Below are 26371 nucleotides of genomic sequence, written 5' to 3'. Positions count from 1 at the left end.
TCCCAAACTTAATACCAAAGATACAAACAAAGAAATGCTTAGCTTGCTCAGTCTGGTTACAATTAAAATATCTACTGCCAAAAAATTATTTTCCCATTTACAGATTTAGCTATTATATCCACAAATTTTATGTGTATTTTTAAGCAAGTACCCGGTGTCGCTGCACAGCCCATGGAGGATGCAAAACATTTCCAATAACTCAAAGCAAGGTAAAGTCCAAAAGTCAAAATTAACGAAATAAAACGAGATATCATTCCCAAAATTCACATCATGTTGTTATCTAACGAAATATTCTGCTTCATTCTGCTTCTTGATGGTGTTTAGCCTTCTCCCTGTGGTCCCAACCACTTAGCCTACGGTATATTTCCCATCATGCCTAGAACTGCACTGAGTAGTTTCTTGTTTGCAGTGAAGTTTTCTGTATTATGCTCATACACACAAATGACACTTTTTGTCAATGTTAATAATGTGTCTGTTCAGAATATGCTGGTTTGTGCTGGTTGTTGTCATCTTTGTGTTAGTTTATAGTTTGAAAGTCCAGTCTTTGTGACACCGAAATTTATGGTAAGATAATCATATGATTTCTCTAAGAGCAGTGGTTAAGAAGTGGCTGTGTAACTCTTCTGATGATGAGGAAGGTGTGCTGTCATGCACATTTGAGCACATTCCTGAATGTCTTGTGGACCAATCCGATTGCTTTGTTAGAACTAATTGTATGATTAAAATATTCCCCCTGGGTTTTAAGAGCAGGCTTTGAGTCCTTGGTGAGGCAACCCTCAACATACAGAGCAATGTGACTTTTCTGTGAAAGATTATTTTAATTTCAGATATGCAGGTAAGCAGGTGTGTCCAAGCACATCTCTGCTTCTCCTTGCTTCTCCTGATCTATGTTGAGTTTTTAGGCCTTAGGAAGAAAGCACAGCTAGAAAATACCGCAGTGGATGTATGCCTCAGCGCATCAGTCAAGTTGCAGTTACAGTTTACATCCGTGTCTGTGAAAGCACAGATGCTTCACACACATCTTCCCCTCCAGCAGATTATTTAGTGTTTTTGCAGAACATGATGTCAAAATTTAACCTTTGACTTCTTGGATATCAAATGCCAGATAAAGACAATAAAACCAAAGAGGGGAGTGGGGTCGGGGCAATCAAAAATAAGAATATTAGGTGTTGTAGCCCATGTAATCTTCAAGATTTCTGTACTTTGTAACTTCTGTAACAACATCTGTTTTTTTACCTCTGCTTTATTTTTATTTTATTTTTTAAATTCTTTTTATTGTTGCTACTTTTTTTTTGTTTTGGGGGGATTGGTTGCCTCTTCATTTTATGTTTCACCATACTTGCTGCCAGGACTATTTTATTTCCCTGTAAACCCCAATGAAGACAAATAAATGGCAATTTTGCTAAAACCTGGTACAGTGCATCTCTCCTTGTTTTATAGTTAGTGAGAGTCTGAGTTCTTTTAAGTCAAGGTTAAAGACTCACCTGTTCACTGCTGCCTTTGACTAAAAGGCTTTTTACTTTTTAAATTTTATATTTTACTTCGAAACTCTGCACTGCAACTCTTATTTCAATATATGTGTTTTTATATTTTTGGGTTTTATCTGTTGTTTTCCCACTTGCTGTTTTTAATCACCTTTTACATGCTTCTTTTATAATGTTTTAAATGTGTTTCCTTTCCCCCTGTTGTTGTATTTCAATGTTCTGTGTGAAGCACCTTGAATTGCCTTGTTGCTGAAACGTGCTATACAAATAAACTTGCCTTGCCTTGCCTAGCCTTTTATTGTTTACTGTCCCTGCCTAAATCAAATTACAATGCATTACATTACAGAATACAGATATATAGCTATATAGATATATTTATACTAAAGCTGCTAAAACTTAAAAAAAATTAATTTAATTGAACTTGTCATTTTTAAGTTGCAACCACTTCACAAAATAAAGTCAGTATAACTCAATTTTAACTTAACAATTACATTTAGAGTAAATATAAATTAAGTCTAATAGTTATATTTGCTGAAATTAAAAACACAAAAGTTTCGACCACTTTAAGATGAGAAATATTGCATATCGTTTGTTTCAGTCTGGGCCCTGTTGACAAAAACTGCTGCTCCCCTTTGGGCTTAATTAAACCGCCTGCTGAGTACTTTTCAGGTTTGGATCGAATGTTAAACCTCCAAGTAAAATTGTGCTCAGAATTAATTTGGTCTTCCACTTTCTCTTCACCTCTGCAGTCCTGTGTGTGTCTTTTGCTGTCCTCAACTCATTCTTCTTTTCACCATTCCTCTCGCCTTCTGTCTCATCCGTTCCTCGTTCTTCTTCGGTGAAGGCAATGGATTTCCTGAGACAGGGAGTATAGATCGGCTGGATCCTGCTAATGAGGGTTGTGAACCTCGGGCTGCTCCTCTAGCCTGCTCCGCTCCAGGGGTTAATGGGAGTAATTTCTCCTTGATTAATCATACTAACAGTAATTGGCAATTGATAGCTCGTGTGGCGGCTTTAGGCGGTTCCCCTTCATTCCTAGTTTTCCTCAGATTGGCTCTGAGTTAAGCCATCTAAAGTCTGCTGTTCTTTTGATTTGATTGACGGCAGTATGCCATTTTGCCCGCAGCAAATGTAAAGTGAGTGAACCTCTCAAAGAGAAAATACTTGCTTCTGTACTGAGATTCAACTTGATTTCCCCTGAAAGATTTAAATATCTGATATGATCAGAGTTTCCTGTTGTCTGTTGTTTTCGTTTGAGGAATCCACAAGAATACTTAAAGGTGCAGTGTGCAACATTTAGGGGTATTTAGTGCCATCTAGTGGCAAAATGAAGATTGCGACCAGCTATAACTTCTTCCTGCTAGAATTCCCTCAGTAGTCATTCTTCTGGAAGTTTTTATCTATAGCTGAGGTTTCCTCCTTTCCAAAACAAACAGAGCTGAGGGGTATTTCATCAAGGCAGATCAAGGGAAAGCCTGAGAAAAGCCTTAGCTGCATGTCAAAGAATCCAAAAAAGAAATGTCTGTATAGCAGCCTAGCTTTGCTTTTGTCCTGTGTTTTAGACGTTAATCTCACAGTGTGACCAAACATAAATCTTTAATTTAGTTACAAAGAACATAATAATAATGACTTTTTAAAAAAAAAAAAAAATCATGTCCCACCACTTTTACAGTCTTACTAAGCCAATAGATAATTAGATATAGGCCAACCTATTTAGTTAATCCTCATTTTATTCATGACTCATCAACTTTTTTTTTTTTTGAAGTAACTAAAAGTAACTAACTAAAGAGGAGTTGGCACCTCTTGTCACCCCCCAATGGGTGTTATTTCATTTCGGCAGTCGGTTTACATTTTTGAATGATGAATACAGACGACCACCGCCTGCAGGTATGCAGAGATAGTTCCTCTCATGCAGTTGGCTATAGTCTTTGTGGCGGGCAACTTTTTAACACAGGGGATGTGAGATGACGCAACAGTCGGCCTTCGTTGCCACTTCTTTGATTTCAGTCTGGTGCATCTGGGCCTTAAGACAAAGTTGTGTGTCACTGTCTGTGTTTTTTATGTCCACCATTTGATCACTGGGCGTTAACTACATCACATTGTTTACTGGAGCACAGAGGTTAAGGACCTCAACAGAGAGGTGTGGCTGTTTCCCTCAGGGCCTGAACATGTAACGCTTTTGTCCACAAGAAGCGAGTGACAAGTCAATTTTCATCAATGCCCCATGTGGCCGATGTTTCTGTCACTTCCAACACTCCGGTGACTGCTTCGAGATATGAGCCTCAATTCATTTTTCTGCCTGTTGTGACTCTCGTGGCGCTTGTTATGTTTTCTTTTTTTCTCAATTAATCTTCCGCCCCTTGACGGCCGGGTGACGCAGCGGTAATGGAGACATAAATTTCTCCTGAAGGCTCGGGGCCATTCAGGCACGATGGATAGGCGAGGATCGATAAAGATGCTGAGCATTCTTTTTTACAAGGAAGGAAGGTGTGCACATTGGACCCTGGCATTAAGCACGAATAGGGGAGAACGTGATGAGTATACAATGCTTTGTTAGGCCTCATTACTTAAGGCATGTCCTATGAAAAGCCCTTAGAAATACACCTACACAGCACAGTTACAATAGACAATGTGCAGTCATGTAATTGTCATTTGCTGCACCCTTATGAAAGAAATACTTCACCCACAAAACTACCATTTGTGTATCAGTTAGTCATGCTGTGTTATATTAATTTCATGAATGAAAAGTATTTCTCACATTCCTCTATCGAAAACATATGATGACCACGTTTATCAACAGCAAAACCAATGCATTTGTCTAACTCTCACTCAACTTGTGCAGTATAACCCAAGACTCACTTATTTAGTCATATGCTCACTTCTTCCCAAACATACATTTTCTGAACTAAAAGTGAAAATTATCTATATGCTCTTTTCAAAGCCAGGCTCCAATACTAAGATTTTATTTTATTTTTTTATTTTTTATTTTTTTTATCAAAAAAGCACATTGTATAACTATAATGTCCTGGCTTCAACATTAAGACAAGGACATTATTTACAAAATGCTAACTTGGCTATGTAGGTTTGCCTGTCTTACACCCAAGTCCAGCTGCCTGCGTGAGCCTAGTGCAAAACCACAGACTTTAAATGAAGACAAAGCAAAGAGCTAAGAGACAAGAGTTGGAGAACATGTATATGGCTGAGACTGAGAAGTGTCGCCATGGGAAAACTCTGGAGCAAATTCAGATACTGTGAATAATGCAGCAGACTGCTTTGTAAATAATAAATGCCCCAGCAATAAATATCAGCAGCCGTAAGCAGGAGAAAGGTTTGCAGCTTGGATATCCTGAAAAGTGATAGCTCAGAGATTGTTAGATGGAGTCAAGTAATGAGTCGTGACTTCTCTCACATGCAGCAGCTGATGGGGTCAGTTTTGTTGACTTATCATGTCACAACCTGAGTGATGATGGGAAGGATCTCTCGTTCAAGTTCATGTGCAGATACACAAAAGGTGTTTTTCTTTCCTCAGTTACTCCTGACTGGATGGTGATGCAAGCAAGGTCTGCACAAAATCGAAAGGAAGTGTTGAAATTATTAAACTGACAGCTGCAACTTTCCGAAGTGCAAGAGGAAGCAATTTTGTTCAGAGGGAAGAGAACTGTCATCTTCTCCTGGATGATGAATCAACTTGCTTGGATAAGTTTGTTTCCGACAATATAGTGCAACCTTGAAGACATAATTGCATATACGGGTATTGTGCACATCTAATTCTCATCTCAATATTGTCATTGTGATCTCTGTTGGCACTGTGCAGCCGTGGAACTTAAGTTGTCTTTGTCCGATCTCAGAAGATTTGATGCTCTTATAACAGCTGCAGAGGTGTTGATAGGTGTGTTTGTCACTGTAAGTCTGTAGGTTTGTGATTTGAATTTAAATCTTTTTGTTTAACTCTTGAACATATTAGATTTGTGTCTGTAACACACTTGTTGCTCTGTTTCCCTTGGCAGTCTTGTTTGAAATCATTTTTTCTACTTCAGAGCTGTGCCCCCCCAGTCAAATGCATAGCGACAACATCTACAGATAATATTTTCAATTCCAGTAAAGTGCAATCAGCTCCCTGCCAAACACCACTAAACACTTTTCCCAAATCAACTTTGGACACTTAAAATGAAGTAAGTGGCAGATTTAAAGGAACAGTGTGTACGATTTAGTGGCATCAGCAGGGAAGATTGCAGATTGTAACCAGCCGAATCTTCTCCAGGATAGAATTACTTTAGTATTAGTTGTTTAGGAGGTTTTTACCATGAGCACAACTGTCCACAGAAGTCTCTTTCTCTCCAAAAAAAAACAAACCAGGGGATTAAAACTGGTGTAAATACTGAGGAAAGCAGTTTCACTTTACATTTGTTTTTTAGCGCCATTCGCCTTGATGCACAGAGGCTGCCAGCCTGACACCTGCTGATGTGCACTTACCTTTTTCTCCGATACTTTAATGCCCGGTTCACACTGACCACGAAAGCTCCTTGGTATGTTAATTGAAACACATCCACCCTGCAGCAGTCGCCTGGCCATTCAGCAGTGATTCTCCTTCTCTGCTCCTTTCTAATCTCATGAAGAGCTCTGTCCCTTTGTCTCTGTGCCTGCTAGCTTATGTGTCTCTGGCTGTGTGTCTGAGTGCGCGTGTGCATGTCTGTGTGTGTCTGCTCGTGTCTCTCTCTCTCTCTCTCTCTGTTTAGACAAAACTGACAAAACCTATGGAAGTGTGGGATTCATGTTTTATAATTTATCATAATCAGATCATGTTTATGTCCAATGTATCCTTTATATAAATCCTAATAGAGTATTTTGAGAGTATCCTGCCAGACTCTCTTACAAAAAAAATAGACCTATGTAAACTATGGCTACAGAACGTGGGCCTGCCACAGAGCTTGCAGCCGCCTTGCATCCAGCGTGAGCGGTCTGAATGCTCAACATGGGCAAATCGGCAGTTTCATATCCAAAATGAGTGTTTAAGAAGCTGTTTTGCCTACTCATTATATTGTTATCCATTCCTGCCAATATATCCACCAACATCCTACGCACTGGACCTTTAAAGAGACAGCGTATTTAACAAAGACAGTATTTTGGACTTGTTGAATAGCTGTGTGATACATTGTTCTGCTTTCAGATCCACTGACCTTCTAAGAAAAGCTGGTCCCCAGCTGCAGCATGTTTCTAATGCATTAATATTTATGACATTTTAAAACAAAACACTTGCCGGCCCGTTGCGTTGAAATTTAGATTAGCAAATGCATATAATTGGATTCTACAGTGTGCACTCAGCATTATCTGTAGCTGTGTAATTTGGCTGTAATGCAAACGGCTGAACTCGGCAGATGGATGAATGCTGGCTCTTGGCGCCTCCTCGCTGCTTGAATGTGTGAGGAGCCGAACATGCCTCGTTTATGTAGAGAAGTGACTCGTCATGTCCTCATCTTTAACCCCCATGCAACTTTACAGAGTGAAGAAAAGGAAATCCAATGAACAAATCAAGTGCATGGTTTAATCCATGGAGAATGTTTCCTGTCAGGGTGAGAAAATCCACCTCAGTGCATCTCCTTAGAGTGAACTTGATACTTTTATGGCAATTAGCGTTTTATTGAATTTTGCTGACATTGTTTGAATTGATAATGTGCTTTTTAAGATAATACTTTTATAATCTGTTCTCATGCAGATTTGTTTTGCAATATAGACTCTCCAAAATCTCCAGACAAAGAGCCTAAAAAAGTACTGAATACAGTATAAAAAAACAAAACGTTTGTCAGCTTTTTAAAACGCACATTTGTCAGCTTTTTAAAACCAAGCAGTAAAAATCACTTTGTCATCCAGTTAAACTGGTTGGGCCTGAAGTAATCCAACCTTCATTCCTACCAAGCCAACTGCTATCAAACATGGTCTGGCAGTTTTGTGGTTGTAAAACATAAAATTGTGGTATTTTAACAGTTCAAATAGGGGATAAAAATATGCATGCAGCATCTGTCATGTCATGACACCCAGATCCATTAGTTGAGTTAAGAACATCCACTGTAATTCTGTATTGTTAGCACAGTGTCCTGTAGTCCCAAACTGATGATGATGATTGCTCATATTTGACTGAATACATTCCTGGCCCATAATATTTAAGTTCTGAGCCGTGTGAGAAGTTATCCTTTATTTATTTTTCACTGCAAGAAATAGCACTTGTGGCATGAGAGTGTGTGAAAAGTGTCAGTTGCGTTAGTCTCACGGTCAATGCAAGAATTGGCATTCTACAAGCTCTCTTAATGCTTTTAGTCAGGGTTTCCTACACATTTATTTTTTTGTTTCGAGTAGAACTCATGACTCAGGTTCCGCCTGCGCTGTGTTCACGGACTTGCAAAAGTGTCCGAATTTAGAGAGAGGATACAGAGTGATATCAATATAATATTGTTTAATTGTGGAAAGATTCAGAAAATGCAATATGATTGTCCAAAGAATGAATCTAATATGGTACTGTTGTCCAAAGAGTCAGATGTAAATTATCCAGTTCAAAGAATCAATATATTGTTGTATCTTTGTCCAAAGAATTGATATAAAGTGGTATTGTGATGAAACTTGTGATTTACATCCCAATCAGATATCATAGATTAGTGTTTAAGTTCTTTGTATCTTGTTGACATTTTTAAACCTCTTTTTAACAAGTAAATATTTTCAGAGAAGCGATATTTAACAAATGTGTCTGTTCTGTGTCATTTCACAACAAGTTTCCTTTATGAGCTCTAACCACAGCAGCTCTTAACAGTATCTGACATTTCCAACTTTTCCCGAGTCTCCTTTAAAAGCCTCTGTGCTCGAGGCATGTGATTACACTTCAGACTGAACTTCAGTGCAGATTGTGTGACAAAGCGGACTGCTGAAGGTTTCCTGTCTGTGCACGGGCTTCAGTATAAAACTGTAGGTCACACAACGCTGGGTGTCCTGCTGAAAATCTTTTTCGTCACTTCAGGACCACATTCTTTTCGACTCCCCTTTCTTTCACCACGTTCTCCTATAAAGGTCACACTGCACTTGAAATGTGAATCTAGTCTGAGTCGGTGGGATGTGGAAAGAGACAATAAAATGGCTTTTCTTATCTGCCACTGGAACGCGCAGTGAATGAATTGTCCCTCTTTTCCCTGGCAAATGAAGCTCCGGCGGTCTCTTGATGTCTGCCAGCGATGGCAGCATTAGCAGCAGCAAGGTTGCTCGAGGGGCAAGCAAACACAATTAGGTCGCCGACCTGTCTCCTGTGGGGCGGGGGTGACACAGGAGCTGGCTGTAACTTGAAGTGGCAAATGCTGCAGGATCACTCCAGATGGATGTGTCTGTTTAGCGTTTGATTCTCTTTTTGTTTCCCCGAGAGACACGAGAGGAGGAATAAAAAGAGCTCTGCTGTCTGTTTCTGAAACACAAAACAAAACATCTGTTACATGCTGTTGCACATGATGATAGACCTGGGCATTTCTACACACAGAGACTCTGTGAGGTTGTTAGAGAGTTTTTGTTTCTGGTTGTGAATGTTGAGCTCTGGGGACTGACTGATGATTGTTCTCTAAAACGTGCGCTGCAGCTCATTAGCTTCAGAAAGCCTTACCTTGAATGCTGAATCTCTCATTGTCTGATATCTTGTGATAGTGTGTAATACCTTCATAAAGTTTAAAGCCTCTGACCTAAATTACCAAAAACTTTCTTAATATGTAATTTAGGGTCTTACATGCATAATAAAAAATATAATGACCAGACATTAGCCTCAACGGTTTGATTCTACAAAGCACTTTGTATTACAATTTTGCTTGAAAAGTGCTATACAAATAAGTCTGACTGATTGGTTGAGTTGTACCCTTAGTTGCAGTAATATTATTCAGTTATGGAGTTTTGAACATATGTTGTTTGAATGTTTCCTGCTTTTTTCGTAACAACCTTCAGTAGCAGGATTTATTTCCAGCCAAAATTAAACACTCTAATGCACTCCTGCATTTAATGTTTACATATGCATGTTTTTACAGCCAACATACAGCCTGCTCCGAATTTACATTTCACTAAAGCGCATGTGATTTATGATTCCATTATTCTATACCTTTTATTTTACCTTTGTCTTGCCAACATTTACTTTCCTCTGTGATTAATGATCCAGCTAACCAAAGATGAAACATTGACCTGCAACTTTTAATTAGTTTTGATAATGAATCTTTATGGCGGCTGATTAACATTTGAGGCGTGATTGGTGCATGTGGTCATTAGCTCACTCTGAGTTCGAGAGATAACAAATGGTGTTGATGCTAAGTGTGATTTATGTCCCAGTGTGATGAATGCAGTGATTTATGTAATTATCTACTCAGTGGGCTTGCCAGGAAGTGTAGTGAATGTTATCCTCCTCTCTCTGTGGATTTGAATCGCTCATCACAGTGTTGCTGAGTGCTACATACAAACACACTCTGGGGTCTGGAGATCAAAATATGTTGTTATGTTAATTTTGTTGTTGAATTGAGAGCATTCATGTCTATTCTATGTGTAAAACACTCAAGGTCATGTCATCAATATAATCACCCGCTTGTTTCTCAAATCCAGGACATCCACTCCAGTCTAGGTAGACGTACTCTGGAGCTGCTTGATCAGAAGTCTTTGCTTTTACACCCCATGACAAAACAACATTCAGATGTAATATTTACTGTTCAGCCCATATACTGTACATAAAGATGGACAACGTGACAGTCCCCCCAAAGTGTAGCTTTTCAATCTGAATTGTCCCCTGGTGTCTGACTGCAGAATAGGTCATAAAGCCCGCCCTTTGATGTTAGTGAATTGGACATGGGCCAAATAGAATTTTTCCACAGATGGTTTCTGTCACTGACAGTAGTTCTCATCACCCTGATGTTTGTTCAAGTGATTGTTTTTATGATAAGTTTGGTTTTGATGAGTTATTCAGTTCTACAAAAAGGGGATTATCCACCATGATTGACAGTTGTGTCAGCCAATCCATGTGCTTGGGTTCAATGAAGTTGCCTGCAATTGGTCAAACGGGTGTTTTGGCAGCAACAGCCCCACTGCAAATCTCGCTACTTCGCAGACTACGACTCCAAATGAAATCACAAGTGGATATTTTAGCGTCACTTAAGCATAGCTGGGGTAGGTGGGGGCGCGTTATCCATCTTTATATACATTCTATGGTTCACCCTGGTCTCATAGAAATACCTAAAATGGATTTTATGTCTTAACAATGCATTATGTGGTGGTAGGCACAAAACTGGGTAAGCATGTTGGCAACAGGACCACAATGCAAAGTCAATGAGTATCTTTTAGTGGAAACATGAATTGAGCATGAAGAGTGGCAAAGTCTGCATATGGCTGTGCAGGAGGAGTGGTGGATGGGTCAAACAAATGTGGACTTTCAACCAGGAGATTGCTGTTTGTGTGAAACCAAAAGTCAACAGAGTTACATGACTTTGCGGACTCTACACAAAGTACTTTACGTAGGCACTTCAGATAACTATGCATGGTGCCTAAGTTTGCATAATTTACATCTTTCACTTCGTTATTGTAATCATAACCACAATCTTTTCCTAAACTTAAAGGTTTAGTGTGTAGGAGTTAGTGCCATCTAGCGGAGAGGTTGCACAATTTGTTGCCAGTGTTTGTCCATTCTGGGCAACTAAAGATTGCAGACACCGTAGAAGAGGACCCAATCCTAATGTAGATATAAAAGGCTCATTCCAAGGTAAGAAAAACAAAATGATACTTATGAAGTGCCCCAGGAATTAGTCCTAAATCCTGGAAAGTCTGCTCAAAGTTGACTGGTTTTTGTGAATGGGTTGTCAGTTAAGAGCCTGAAATAAGGTCTTGGATTAACACAAGTTGAAGAGAATTTAACTTTTTGTTCTACAACATAAAATACTTCACTTGATACCCGACTGTGAACTTAGAAGCTTCTATGCATCCTTAAAAAATGCAGCTGCTAACAAGTGGCTAAATGACACTACAGAACGTCATCATGCTGAGTGCAGCTGTACAGTCTCACTGCGTTGATGACGTTGAAGCCCTGTAACTGCATTGCAGTTTGTTCATAGCCTATTGTTAACTTTTTACTTCTGCATTGCATGTACGCTTCATGAATCCTAAAAGTGGTGCTCATTTGCAAAGATTATCATGCTAAACAAAACATTTAAGTATCATAAATGTTTGTTTGCCACACAGCTTATTGTCTGCAATAGTCCAAAATCCAGTGGAAAAATCACAGACTTTCTGATGAGGGAACCAGGGCGATGCTAACTTCTACATCAGCCTACAGAAAACTGTATTCCTTGGGGCACTCTATTATCAGGTGATTATAAACTTATGAAAACAAGGTTATTGTATTGTATTTTGTTTCTGCCAATAGATGCCCCTAAATCCTACACATATGAACTTTAATAGTTTTTTATCCTCAAACAAAACTGCAACCATTTCACAACAAAACTGACAGTTCGTAACAGGCTTTGCTTTGACATTATCTTAACATACTTAAAACAGATTTCATGCCACCACCACATTATGCGTTGTTAAGAAGTCATGTCCAGTTCATGTTTTTCTGTGAGACTGTTGAACTGTTAAGAAACCTAAAATGAGGCCATATTCACTCTTGGATCCAAGTGCTATAAGTTTGTTCTTTGAAAGTTCATTCATCCTGGCCTGTCATTTTTAACCTTTAAAATAACTACAGCTGTCAAAAATTTGACTCAATGTGACAGATTAAATTCACTCACTGTTTTTAATACTTTTTCCTGTGGTCCAGTCCAAACTAAAAAAAATACAAGGCAACATTTTTCATCCAAGTATGTTCATTCACATTAAAAATGAGTTTCCAGAACTTCAAACTAACCTCTACTGAAACTATTAATGATCATAAACATACAGTTGTCCCTGGTAAATGGTATGAACCTGATTCAAAGCTTAGTTAGGAAAGGTAGAGATGGTAAATCATTGTGTTCTGCACAGTCAGACTGAGAGTACTCTTCTACCTGGCACCGCTTTAGAGGTTTCAGCGGTGCGACTCAGGCATTGTTGTGCATATCCATCCATCCTCTGTACAGCTTATTCTGTTCAGGGTTGCAGGAGGTAGTGGCCATCCCAGCATGCACTGGGCAGATGGCAGGGACTGTAACAGCTACTTAATACTGTTGAAGCACAGCAGAAAAAAGACAGACCGCCTGGTGGGTTCAATGCCAGAGTGTTTTAGCCTTGCAGTCACTCTGCTGTTTGTGGACGGTCATTCAGGGATGGATGGAGATGTCCCAAATTATCAATCCATGTCTCTCCGAAGCCTGTCAGACCAATCAGGAGTCAGAGACATCCCATTCTCCCACTGTGTGACGCCTTCTTGTTCTATATTTCCCTTTTTACTGAAGCTGTTAAAGCTTTAGACGAGTTTGCTAATTCTGTTGTATCTTTAAACCATCATGGAAGGCAACAGCGAGTGTTTATTATCAGCTTGTCATCTGGTGTGTTCAGCAAAGAGCGTTTCATCAATAGCCTGATAGAGTGACTTGTGTTTATTGAGTCAGTAATTATGAGAGGGTCTGTTGATGCCAACATTCAGAGTGATTCAGAGAATTTCAAGCCCTTCAGCTGCTGCTGGACATTGTGATGATAATTAATCATCCTCAGTCAGGTTTATCACAAGGCGGGTTTCCATTATAGATTTGCACAAAACTTAAGCAATATTTTCAAAATGTTGATAAAACACAATTGCAACATGACTGCGCTTCCAGTGAGTGATGTTATGCTAATTCTCTTGCGATGTTATGTGATTTCTCCTCTTGCAATAACATTCCAAGAAGCATGGTGATGGATGTTTGAAACATTGGCAGCTTTATTTCTATTGCAGCCACCGCACTAGCCGTCATTATTTTCTTCTTTGCTCTATGAAGCCACGTTTTGGACAGTCTATTTGTCTGCCGCATCTCTTACTTGTTGCAAGTATCCAGCAGCATAGACACGTGAGTTTGACGTCATTGTTTTGACATGTGCACCTGTCAGAAAAAACATGCCGGCATGGATATTTCTTGGAGAAATAAGCTTGGAGGAATAGGATTTCAGATTGACAGTGGTTCTGAATCCCATGCTTAGTCAGGCTTAATGCATAAGAGGCTATAAGTTCTTGCGAAAACTTTGCAGTGGGTCGTTGTTCTCAATGAGACCTTCAAACCTCCATTTACAAGTTGTGGTGCGTTAGTCTTTTTTATGTGTGCCTTCTATCTGACTGGATGGTGTGAACGCTCAAACAGAAAAATAACTCAATCACTTTCAGGCTATAACTGCAGCACATTCAATTTAATCAATGCATTACCTCTGTGCTGATTAAATTAAATGCATTAGAGTGATGTCTGTAAGGGGTACTGGAATGTGCATGGTCGAGAATTGCCAGAACATACATGATGATTTACGCATTTGAGCTTTTTTTCCCCCGACTTACAATGTTCATTATTTATTGTTAGTCGTTGGCAGCCAAAACGCACTGAGTGATTTTTGTGCTGCACAGCTTGGAGTGACAGCGTGATGGAGTTTTTATTTGTGTTGTTTTATTGAAGCTTGCACTCTAGTCCTAAATTTGTGAAGAGTTGTGTCACATGAGTAAACATCGGTTCGGTTAATATGCTCTGCTGCTAGGCATACTGCAGAAGTACACTGAGTTTATTTATATGAAAGGAAAATGGTTTCTCTTTTTAAAAAAGTCTCCTCCTCTTATCTGTGTCCCTGTGCAGTTCGACATGCAGAGAATCACTCTGGAGGAGCTGAAACACATCTTGTTCTACGCCTTCCGTGACCACCTGACCATGAAGGACATTGAGAACATCATCATCAACGAGGAAGAGAGCCTGAAGGAAAACTCTGGGAACTGTCAGACAGAGTTTGAGGGAGGTGAGCGAAAGTCCCTGAGCTAACTTCACACACAGACACTTACACAAGTGTGTGTGTGTCATAGACATACAGTCTGTGGTGTGTGTGTGTGTGTGTGTGTGTGTGTGTGTGTGTGTTTGTGTGTTTGTGTGTGTGGTAGGAGAGACAGTAATCCACGCTGTCAGGAAGAATTTGAGCTTTCTCATCAAGATCTACAGCCTACAGAGCTGCAGCACACCTGCTGATTTATTGATTCAGGACGTTGGTGGGGACCAGCGTCAGCCAGTCACCGGTTCAGAAGTGATGTGGATGAAATATGCATGACCTCGCTCTGCAGAACCTTCCAAGGTTTATGGATATCAGAGCAGCAAAGGATATTCTAGGACTTTTTTTTATCCTCTTACTGTAAAAATGTAAAATTTGTTGCTTTAAAGGAGCAGTGTGTTGGATTAAGTGGCATTTAGCGGTGAGGACTGCAGATTGCAACCAGCTGAAATTCTTCCTTTGTGCCAAGTGTTCATTGTTCAAAAGGTTTTTACAGGGAGCCAAATTATCCTCAGAGGTCTCTTCCTCTCCAAAACAAATTAAGCTGTTAGAACGCTGAATAATTTGTTTTCTTTATTTGGGATGGTTATGGTTTTATGAAATATGGGCTTTTCCGGTCGCCTGAAGAACCACCTAATGCAATCAAAAAAACTTTTTTCCAATAAATGGGGGTTTTGGTTTTTTTTAAATTGATGTGTTTCCATCAGGCATATTTTATATTTGCAATTTGAAATTAATAAATTCAAAGGTTCGTGGAAAACTTCCTAATGAGTCTGGGGTAGGCTATTACTTTTAGTTTTGCTGACAGTTTTGCTGTGTACGAACCATAACCAACAATCCTGCATAGTATACCTTTACTGTTTGCTCACCTTATTTCTCCACACTTTTTGCAGGAGCTAAATTATCCACAGAGTTATTTTCCTCTCCTAAACAAACAGACCAGATCATTTAAATCAGTAAAAACACTGAATACAACAGTTTCATGTTAAAAAAACATAGCTTTCTGATGCTGTTTGGCTCGGCCTTTAACGACTGCTAACTATGGTGGCTGATGCTAAAGGGTAAATGGTCCTATCTAGAGCCGGTGTTTGATTTGTCCCTTCTGGGCTACTGGAGAAACATGGTAGACTCCGTGGATGAGGACCTGCTTCCCATGTGGATATAAACAGCTCATTCAATGCCTCATTCTGTGGTAACAAAAACGCAATTCTTAATTTCAGGTGAAGATACCCTCAAGAAAACACACCTACTATATTTCATTCCATTTCTGCAAATATATCCCCCTTAATCCTTAATACTGGACCTTTAAAACAAATCGTATTTTTGAGACATTTTAAATATTTTTGTTTTTATGTGAAATCTATTGAAATGATCAGAAAACAAGACTAAAAAAGCAATTAAATGTACATAAAACATTCACAGTTGACTAGAAAATTAAACGTATAGACGGCCTGGTGTCACAGTGCTCAGTATGCACTCTAGGCAGCTCCATACTAACAACATATGTGCAGGGCTCCATGATAACAAGCACCTGTTTGGCTGACACAGTATCACTAACACTGAGCAGATGCTTGTTGCTGTTAAGCAGCTGCCAAGAGATGCGTTCCAATCACCATTGTTACTTAATTAATAATCAATTTACCTCTCACTGCCCTCTTAACACGTCCTTGCACGTCCCGCTGTTCGCTCACAGGGTTGTCTCTATCTGTTGCCTGCCACTGAGACTTGATTGGAAAGCTCCAGTGTTTAAACAGATTGATAATGGGCATTACTGGGAGTGGGGAATCTTTATTAATGTGAAAAGGAGTTGTAAATGAGAATTTTAAAATTTAAAATTTGAAAGATTAATCCTTATCCTTTGGTCTGACCCTCTTTTTCTCATTGTCAGAGCCGACTAATGCTCCATTCAGACAATTCTGCAGCTAGAAATATTGTTTTACTGGGAAACTTACCAGGGATACCTTATATATATATATATATATATATATATATATATATATATATATATATATATATATATATATATATATATATATATATATATATATATATATATATATATATATATATATATATATATATATATATATATAAACTAAATTTATATCGTTGAAATGCATCTTTAATCCTTTGAAACCTGAACAAATTTTTTTCAAAAACATGAGGGAAACTGCTAGAAATGTGTAGATTCAGAAAATTATTTTTAAAAATCTAGGAAAACATTTCTGAGGGGGGCGGGGATAAACCTAGGGGGACAACAAACTATTTTTAGAATTATCATAATTAGATATTTTAGATTATGTTACAGAATTATTGTAAATTTATTATTATAAATTATTGTATTGTAAAAAAGCACTTTTTCAGGCGATTTTCTTTTTTTGTTTGTTTTTTTAACTTTTCTTTTTTTCAGATAATTTTCTTGTTCCTTTTATTATTTTCTTGCTAATTTTTGCCTTCTCCACATTATTAAAGAAATCATCCATTTGGCTTAGGTTTCAGAGGTTTAATGCTAAAATTACAAATGAGAATTAATCTTGATCATTTGCCCCACTTCTCACCCCCACTTTCACATTTTCAGAGCTGGCATAATAACATTAATAATAATAAACTTTATTTCTCTAGTGCATTTCTAAATTAGAGTTACAACGTTATAAAATGTTGTGTAATGTTCAGAGAAATTTGCATTGTTATAGGACATTATTGATTGCATGTCTCCCTTAACTGATGACATGAGTGATTTAAAACAGTCTAAAAAATCCTCTAGAGTCAATTTTGTCCCAACACTAATCCCATGAATTTGGTCAAGGCTGAGTCATAACGTTCCCAGTTCCCACATTTCCTGAAGGCTGCATGGTTGAGCCGGGTCCCAACCAACTTTGTTATGCAGTGTTATTGTCCTCATCTGAAGTGTTTGCAGGATTAATAATACTGTATGCGTGAAATTCCAGAGATTTTCTCCTCTAGTCAAGGTTGTATGTGTTTCTTCTGTTGGCTAAAATGATACTCAGAGGCCAAACGGCCCTTAATGTCCCTTTTTACCAAATACCAGCTGCCTGTGAATCTTTCCTGTCAGAGAGAGAATTCACTCGGCTGACTCCAGTGTCAATGAGGAGGGACAGAGATTGCACCAGCACTTTATCAGGCTCTTAAAACTGGTGTGAGCAACAAAAACATGATGTTCCTTTTATGATGAAAGCTGATCACACACAGCAATCACATCTGCTGGCCCCGGGGCCACGAGTCCCACCTGCCACACAGGGACACCAAAATGTGCTCAGTCATGGAGAAATCGATACACTGTGTCACAGTGCGATTCATACTGAGCACAATTCATCATGCCACTGGTGCTTATTGCTCCAGCTTACTGGTATATGAGGTAGCGTAAGAGGCACTTGATTTCCCTCTGGCTTCACCTCGCGCTGGAGTCAATATGGTGTGGAGCTGAAAAACAACAGAATAAAGAATGTAACCACTGATCCGTAGACGTTCACCAGGCACTGATTCATTGCTGAACAAATTGCACCGATAGCGTAAAGCACGGAGAAATATGCTGGAGTAGCAGCTGTCCAGGGAGCGGCTGACAGCCAGACGCAAATGTGGAAATAAACTCTGATCCTTGAATGTCACAACTGTCATACAAGTGGAGAGATTTATGGGTCCTCATCTTAGCAATATGTTCAGATTGTGCACGTTCGTGATCATTTCAGCAACAGTCTGCAATAACAAAACTTTACAGGTGTGTATTGGAGATCATAATAAAGGATGAGTATGAAGACAAGTGTGGTCCGAGCAAGGGCTGGAAGTAGGGCAGCAAGTAGTCGGGTAGGGACCATTGGCCATAGGTGGATCATGCCACAGTGGGCCCCTGGGTACAGATATGCAAAGTACCCCACCACCTTTTCCCACAAAAGAGCAAGACACACAAACGTTGTCTCCTAAGTGATTTCTTTTTTGTAATTGGAGTTCATTTGTGTCTCTCTGAGGTAATTTTAAGATTTTTTTTTGTTGTTTCATTGTTGTAAATTTGTTTTTCCTTATGGTTTTCCATGTGTCTCTGATTAATTTTATACATTTTTCAGTCATTTTGTGTCTCTGTGGTTCTTTTTTATGTCTGAGGTATTTTTTTGTCTTGTTTTTTTTTTTTTTTTATTCAACTGTATTTTTGTCACTTTTAAGTCATTTGATGTCTTTTTTAATTTGTTTTGTATATCTTCTTAGTCATTTTGTGTCCCCATTAATTTTTTCCCTGTCTCAGAGATGTAGGGTAATTTTGTGTCATTTTTATTTATTTTATGAGATTATTTTTTAGTAGTTTTTGCATTTCTTTGTAGTAAATTTGTGGTTTTTCTTGTCTCTTTGTGGTCCCTTGAGTCTCTGAGGTAATTTTGCGTCGCATCGGATTATATTTGTTTGTCTTTTCGGGCATTTTATGTCTTTCTTTTTTAGTCATTTTGTATCTCTATTTACTCACATTGTCTCCTCTTTCGGTTGTTTCCTGTCTCTTTTATTTGATTTTGTGTCATTTTTTAGTGATTGTGCATCTCTGTTTCTCTGAGGTATGTTTTTGTTTTATTCTGCAATATTTGTTTCACTTTTAGGTCATTTTATGTCATTTTGCATTTCTTTGCAGTATTATTTTGTCTACTTGTGGTTTGTTTCATGTCTCTCTGAGGTCATTTCTATGCCTTTTTTGTCAATTAGCATTTCTTTCAAGTCATTTTGTGTCTCTTTTGTAGCAATTTTGTCTCTCTTTGTAGTAATTGTGTGTCTTTTTGTGGTTGTTTCATGTCTTTTGGGGGTTTTGTGTCTTTTTTAGGTTTTTTGTGACTTTTTTAGGGTTTTTTGTGTCTTTTTTAGGTTTTTTTGTCTCTTTAGTAATTTTGTGTCTCCTTGACATTGCTCTGTTTCTTTGAGGTAATTTAGTGTATTTTAGTTGTTTTGCATCTCTTTGCGGTATAATGTTGTGTCTCCTTGTTGTCGTTCCATGTCTCTTTTCAGGACATTTTATGTCCCTTTTTAATTGTTGTATGTCACTTTGTAGTAATTCTGCATCTCTGTGGTTGTTCTGCACCTTGTTGTAGTTATTTTGTGTATCTTTGCATCACTTTGTGGTCTTTTTGAGTCTTTTCCTGGTCAGTACATGTTAATTTGAGTGACATTTAGCAAATGAAGTCGGGGGGCCACCTGAGATTTTGGGCCCCTGGGCCTGTGCCTGGTAGGCCCATTTAGTAATCCATCCATGTCATTGCGTTTTGTTTAAATCCCCATTGGCTGTCTCAACAGCAACTCTGCTGAGAGTCCACAGGAATCATATTTTATTTTCCAACACTGTTTTTGAGTCAGTCATCATACCAATACATTGAAGTTAGTTGGCCTGTAGCCTGTAACCCTTTCTTTTTTACTCAATTCACTGATGATTTGACCTGTAGCTCAACTAGTTTTGAAGAGAAAGTAGACGGCCATAAGTCAGCAGCCTGAAAACCAGCACACACCTCATTACCTTCGTGACCACAGTGGTTCGCTGAAGAAACCCTTTTGTGGATATTTGGCACTGGTGTGGTTACTTTGGGCGGCTGAGGAGGTGTTTTATGAGGCTGACAGCAGGTTCAGGCGACTGGACTGAGAACTAATGTCTAGACCACAGTTCTCCTCCATCTTCAGCTGAACACATGTTCTTTCCATTGACACCCTGTTCAACTCACCCTCACTTATACAACTATAGATGGATACTTGAAATTTAAACTAGCTGCACTAGTACCAAAGAAATAACACAAAAGTTTGTTATTTTTTTCTTGTCTTCTTAAAAATCAGTTACATAATCTCATCCCAGGTGATTTGGCTTGTTTTAACCCTTTGAAAACGGATGTTCCATGGAAGATTGCAGACGATGGTTGTTTGTATGATGTTGTTTAAATCGATCCAAAGTAAAAATTACAATAGTTGCAGCATTCATTCTTTTCGCAACAGAAAGCTATAAGGCTTCTGTCTTCTTCACCATCACAACAGCTACATTATGTTACCTAATGTGCGGTGAAAATGTCGCATTCATGCTTTGCAGCAGCAGAGAGCCCAGGCTTCTGTTTTCCCCGTCATCATGTCTTTATCTTACCTTACCTTATGCATTGTGCAAACATAATATTTTACTGTGATTACGTTGGAATTCCCCAGGGAATTTCTCCATGATGGTCATGCATTGTTTGCATAATCTTGTATATATCGATCTGAAATAAAAATCATAATAGCTTGAGCATTCATTCGTTTTACAGCAGAAAGCTGAGGCTTCTCTATTTTTCCTGCAGTCTACTCCAAAAGTGACATTCTATACATGACTGTACATCCCATCTCATCACCACAAAACCAACAACAACATCAACAACAACAACATACAAAACACAATACAACACCACACAGGACCTCACTCTGATCAGTGAAACCGAAAACAAAGCTCTTCTGTATGGATGTATTAAAGATATTTCATTATTGAGTTGTAGTATTTGAGCAGACCATGACTTATTATAAAAATCAAGTAAAAACAATCAAAATAACCCCTACAAACATCTGCATGCTGCTCATCATATTTCTAGATATTATCCTAGTACTTCCATTATTCTACATCATCATCATTATAATAGCTCACAACAATATTTGATATAAAGCAACATATAATTTAACTATTAATAACCATATTAGTACTAAATATGATCCTCTAGAATTGTTATTATGACATATGGAATCATGTGTTACTAGTGTCATTAGATAAGGAGAGCTGCTGAACCAGGAGACACTGTGAAAGGCTTCTGTATTTCCTGGCATCATGTTGTGTGCTTGTGATGATGTCATGATGTTGCGTTATGTGCCATGCAAAACTGTGCAAAGATGCACAGTGGTGCCAGAGACACTGATAATGAAATGAATCAAAATGCGTTTGCACTCCACTCATTTGAAAAAGCATATCTCAAAAACTAAATAATATACATGAATCAAATAACTTATAATGATAATAATAATAATAATAATAATAATAATAATAATAATGATAATACAGAGCGAAAATAACAACAAGCCATACCAATAAGAGTGAATGCTGTAAAAGAATATTAGCAGTGAACACAGAAATAATAGTACTGATCGTAGAATTAAACACGATCAGGGCAGAATAAAGAATAAAATTAAAAGATGCAATAAAATACAAACTAAAATAGACGACATCACATAAAAGCAAGTCTATAAAATAGGTTTTAAGAAGAGATTTAAAAGAAGTCACTGATTCTGCAAGCCTTATCTCCTTGTGCAGGTTGTTCCAAAGCCAAGGGGCCCTGATGGTGAAGGCACGGTCACCTTTAGTTTTAAGCCCCTCCACTTTGGAACAACCAGGAGGGCCCCACCTGAGGATCTAGGGCTGCAAACTGGCTTATAAGGGGTCAACATTTCAGATACGTAATTTGGGGCCAGACCCAGCCAAGCTTTAAAAACAATCAGTAAAATCTTAGAATCAGTTCTAAAACAGACAGGGAGCCAGTGGAGGGAAGCGAGGATTGGGGTGATGTGATGTCTTCTGTTAAAACCTGTGAGAAGCCTAGCTGCTGCATGTATTATGAGTTAAGAACTTTTTTATATGTTTTTTTTTTTTTTTAACATGTAGAAGTTTTTGGATTAATACATTTTGTGAATGTATTTATGTGTCTGAGTCTTTTATTTTTATTTTTTTAATTTGTGACATATTTTTGATACATTTGTAGATTATTATGGTTTATTGACTTACATAACCTTTAGACTTAGGTTGTACAGATTTAAAGGATATGAAGCATTTGAAGATACTCCAAGTCATGACAAAATAATTATGCAATAAGCAAAATTACCAGCATAGGTACTGGTTGGGCCATTTCTGTTGAGGTCAAAGGGTAGGTTGGCAGTGTCGTTCAGCATCTCTAGTGTATAGGTATAGATGTTTGTGTTGTGCCACAACAGCAGTGGCCTCAAAATTAGAATATTATTGATATTCCCTAACATTTGGGAAGTGGCTTGTGTCTTTGAGATCGCTGCTTTAACTCCCAGACCTGCAGGATGAGTGCAGGATGTGAAAACATTTATACCTCCTTCATTTCTAAACTGTGGTTTTACGGGCCAACAGATACGTCTGTAGTTGTAATATCAGTCTATCAGTCTATCAGTCAAATTTCATTTATATAGCACCTTTCAAACAAATCAAATGCAATTCATAGTGGAACAAAGGAAATGGATGCTGAAAAATTGATCTTAAAAAATAGAATAAGTAAAAACCATAAAATTGAAATAGTAGGACACTACATAAAAGCCAGACTGAAAAGATAGGTTTATGTTTTATGTTTAAAAGTTTTAGTATTTTCAGCTCCTCTCACATCCTCCGACAGGCTGTTCCAGCGTTTTGGAGCATAACGGCTAAAAGCAAAATCAACAAATGTTTTACTCTGGAAAAAGAGGAGCCAGAGGTTGTGAAGGGGCTTCCTGCTTCATAAACCAACAGCGTCTCTGAGATGCAGTCTGGGTGCAAGATCATGCAGCGCCTTATAAACTAATGAAAGAATTTTAAAATCAATGGGAAAACTATTTGGCTTCAAGGTGTGAATGTGAGTAACTGAGAGTATGAGCAAGGCGTTCCTCAAAAAGATATATGCAGAACCACCCTTGTTAATCCAAGTGATTAAAAAAAACAAAAAACATATTGTACTTGTGTTCAAACACTGCCCAAGATAAAAGCTCCATCCAGCGTTGAGTTATATAACCTTGCTTTATTGGCTGAAAGTTCATTCTTAGATAATCCATTTGGCTGAAAGTCACGTCACATCATGTTTTATACGATTTGAGAGTCTGGAGTAGTTTGGTTTTTTTTTTCTGGAGTTTGCCAACTAATGACACCGCCTCAGCGCGTCAGCCAAAAAAGATGTAGCAATTTCTGTCCTACTTTCCACAGTGCATTTTCTTTGGAACAGCAGTCAAGAAGCATTTTTGATGACTTCAGTGCTTCTTGAATTGAGAGTTAAAAATAGAGCGAGTGAGAGTGTGAGCCATGTGGCTGTGGCTCATTGGCCCAGCTCCCCTAATTACCCCGGCTCGCCCGGTAAAATCATTTCAGCCCCCTCGCAGTCCGATGGCCCGCTGCAGGGAGGAAGAGCTGCTGAGTTACCGGTTGGTGCCGGAGGTCGATTGAACCAGAAAATTATCTCATAGTGTGAGAGAGTGGACTGCTGTTGTGTGAATGTGTGCGACAGCTTGGATTTTAACATAATGTCCATTTACTTGCACTCCCATATCTTTCGCCTTTAAAGCGAGGAATTATGGAGACAAAGGACTGAGTCTCGAGGCAGGCTTTGCTGTCAGGTATATAAGTGCTTTTCAGGAAGCATGGAGGCAGTACTCCTCAGTGCTTTGCCACCGTTTTTACAAGGTGACGATTTTCTAGCATTTAGTCCAATTTCTTTGTAAAAAGAAATTGGACTAAATGCAAAAACTGTGGGTTTTCTGAATGAAAAGCACTAACGTTTAACTGATTTTATTAATTTGTTTTTATATTCAAAGATTTATATTCATTTAAGTACTAATAATGACAATTACGGAGGCAAAAAAGAAGACACTGCAACTGGCAGTGAGTCTGCTTTCTTTTCTTTTAGCAGTAAAGTGATACAGCAGACTTTTTTCATTTTTTTTGCTTGTACTTTGTGTGGGTCCAGCATCTAATAATAATCTTTAGCTTCTCTGGGATAATCTAGTCCAATTTGTTTTTTTTGTTTTTTTGGTTTTTTTTACATTTTCACTAATAAAATAAAGGTTTATCCAGGACTACAGCACTTTTCATATTAGGTATAACGCTGGACTATCTGACAGATAGAAAAATGATTAATCTATTAAGGGTTCTGCTCCTTACAGCAAAACATTTAATAACGTCCGCCCCCACACCCCAAGTTACCTCTTTTTTTCTCTTCCTTTTGCTTTGTTTTTTGTTAGTTTTTATTTTCACTTTTTTTTTAACTTTAGTTTATATTTTATTATTATTATTACTGTTGTGTCATAGCCTACTTGTATATTTCTTGTGCTCTTTTTTTGTGAAGGGCAAAGTGATAGGTATGTGCCAAATTAATAATTAAAAGTACATTCTGGGAAGTAAGTAAGTAAGCTGCTCTTCCTGAGGTTTCATCTTTTTTTTTCCAGTTACAGGGTTTTTTGGGGGGATTTTTTCCTTAGGCGATGTGAGGGTGTAAGGACAGAGGGATGTCATATGCTGTAAAGCCCTTAGAGGCAAACTGTGTTTTGTGATAATGAGCTTTATAAATAAAATTGACCTGGCTTGAATTAATTTTGAACATATCCTCCGTGTTGTGTGTTGTACATGTTGTCTTTATGTTGATTTTTTGAGTTTCAGACAGCTATGAGGCTTTATTTAAAACGTAAAAAACATGCAACAGCCAAGAATCGGTCATTAATCAATGTAAAATACGTCCCCCTTAACCCTCCCCTTAACTGCTGAATCGGAAGTTAACTTCAGCGCGTGGGAGCAAACCCACCTCTATGACGTCACATCGGTAGAGCGTGGTGCTCCCAGAGTTGATGGAGTGTAGGACTACGGTTTTACAGTGCAATAGCTTTCATTTGACGTGACCTATGCATGAATGAACACGGTGAGTAGCCACAGCATTATACCTGGCATTGTGTTTCTTTGTGTCATGGCGGCTAGGAGCTCTTTATTCGTTAGTGTGTGCGTGAATAGAGTTCAGATGCTAGCCAGGTTTTTGCTATGCTAATCCCGTTCAGACGGGCTAATTTACGGGCCTGGGCTCATCTGACGCAGTTTGTCGGATCAAAATATGATTTGGAGTTCGAAATATACATTTATTACTTGTTCTTAGTAGTGTTAAGTGTTTGTGGTTGAGTTGAAACACAAAATTACCTGTGTTGCTTGGCTATACTAATACTAACTCGGTAACAGGATGACTGCCGGTGTCGAGCCAAAAATTGATCGTCTGCCAGAAACTTATTGCCGACCGTCCGCCTGCGCGCGCGCAGCCTGTTAAAGCTGTATCGCCCAGTATTCACGTCTTCAGCTGCTCTCACATGGATCTAACAGTCGTAGCATGTAAAAACACACAACTTTATGTCCGTGGTAAGAGCATAAGTATGTCTTTATAGTTTGATCAGGCATGACATTTACGCGATTATAGACGCTATTGTTGTTCCCCTTGTTTGTATGCGTTTAATATTTCTGAAATCTTTGAGATAGCAGCTGCAGTCAGTTTTTGGCAAGTTGAACATTGCATTTTATTGGTTGCATTGGTAGTTTAAAGGTATTTACACAGGTAAAAAAGGACTGGGTGAGATATAATCTATCAAATATATTCACTGTGAAAGAAATCAAGTCATTTTGAGGCAGAAACGACCTTTCAATAAAACGGGTTCACAATAAAAACATCACGTCAGTTCTGCAGTGTGGTTTAACAGGAATCGTTTAGCCATCATTAGCAAAAACTTAATAGCATTAAATGTCTGAGAATGCAGTGTAATACCTGTTGCAGACGGTTATTGTAGCCATTTGATTACTTCGTCTGTGTACAATTATTGAAGTTTAAGAGACATATAGTCATATTTGTATGAGTCCTTGTTGTTGTTTGTATTATGTTTGGTAAAACTGTGCATGTTACTTAATATTTATGAAATTAATTCAGAAATGCACCTATGTTATTCTTCATATAGTTGATTTTGTGTAGCTGTGTTTGGCTCGGGTTGGCTTAATGACCTTATTTTGCCTCATTTAGCCACTTGCAGAGACAGCTTTTTTAAGTAACATTAAAGCTTCAAAGGTCACAGTTGGGTGTTTACTGATGTATTATATGTCTTGCCTTGTGTTAACCACAGACCTTATTTTAACCATCTCATCAAAAACCCATGAAGGACCCAGAGGTGTT

The 26371-nt window shown here is 38.4% G+C and overlaps 1 protein-coding gene across 6 annotated transcripts in view; it reads left to right on the top strand.

The window, feature by feature from the left end:
• LOC121943512 (calcium-binding protein 8-like) overlaps positions 1 to 26371 on the top strand; it is a 142393-nt gene that overhangs the window by 71330 nt on the left and 44692 nt on the right. For 4 of the 6 annotated variants that reach the window (XR_015776862.1, XR_015776860.1, XR_015776861.1 and 1 more), the window contains exon 5: positions 14258 to 14414. Coding sequence is in view for 3 of the 6 variants with exons in the window: in XM_088079319.1 (XP_087935445.1) it covers positions 14258 to 14414 (157 nt within the window). In the remaining 3 variants the exon portion in view is untranslated. Of the gene's footprint in view, positions 1 to 14257; positions 14415 to 14553; positions 16239 to 26371 lie in introns of those variants that run through there. The other 2 variants (XM_088079321.1, XM_088079320.1) reach the window with 1 other exon arrangement.

This window comes from Plectropomus leopardus, chromosome 6 (assembly GCF_026936395.1).
Source record: "Plectropomus leopardus strain MGB_pleo_1.0 chromosome 6, ASM2693639v1, whole genome shotgun sequence".
Classification (NCBI taxonomy): Eukaryota; Metazoa; Chordata; class Actinopteri; order Perciformes; family Serranidae; genus Plectropomus; species Plectropomus leopardus.
Note: the sequence above shows the minus strand (reverse complement) of the source record. Positions and strands in the feature narration are given on the sequence as shown.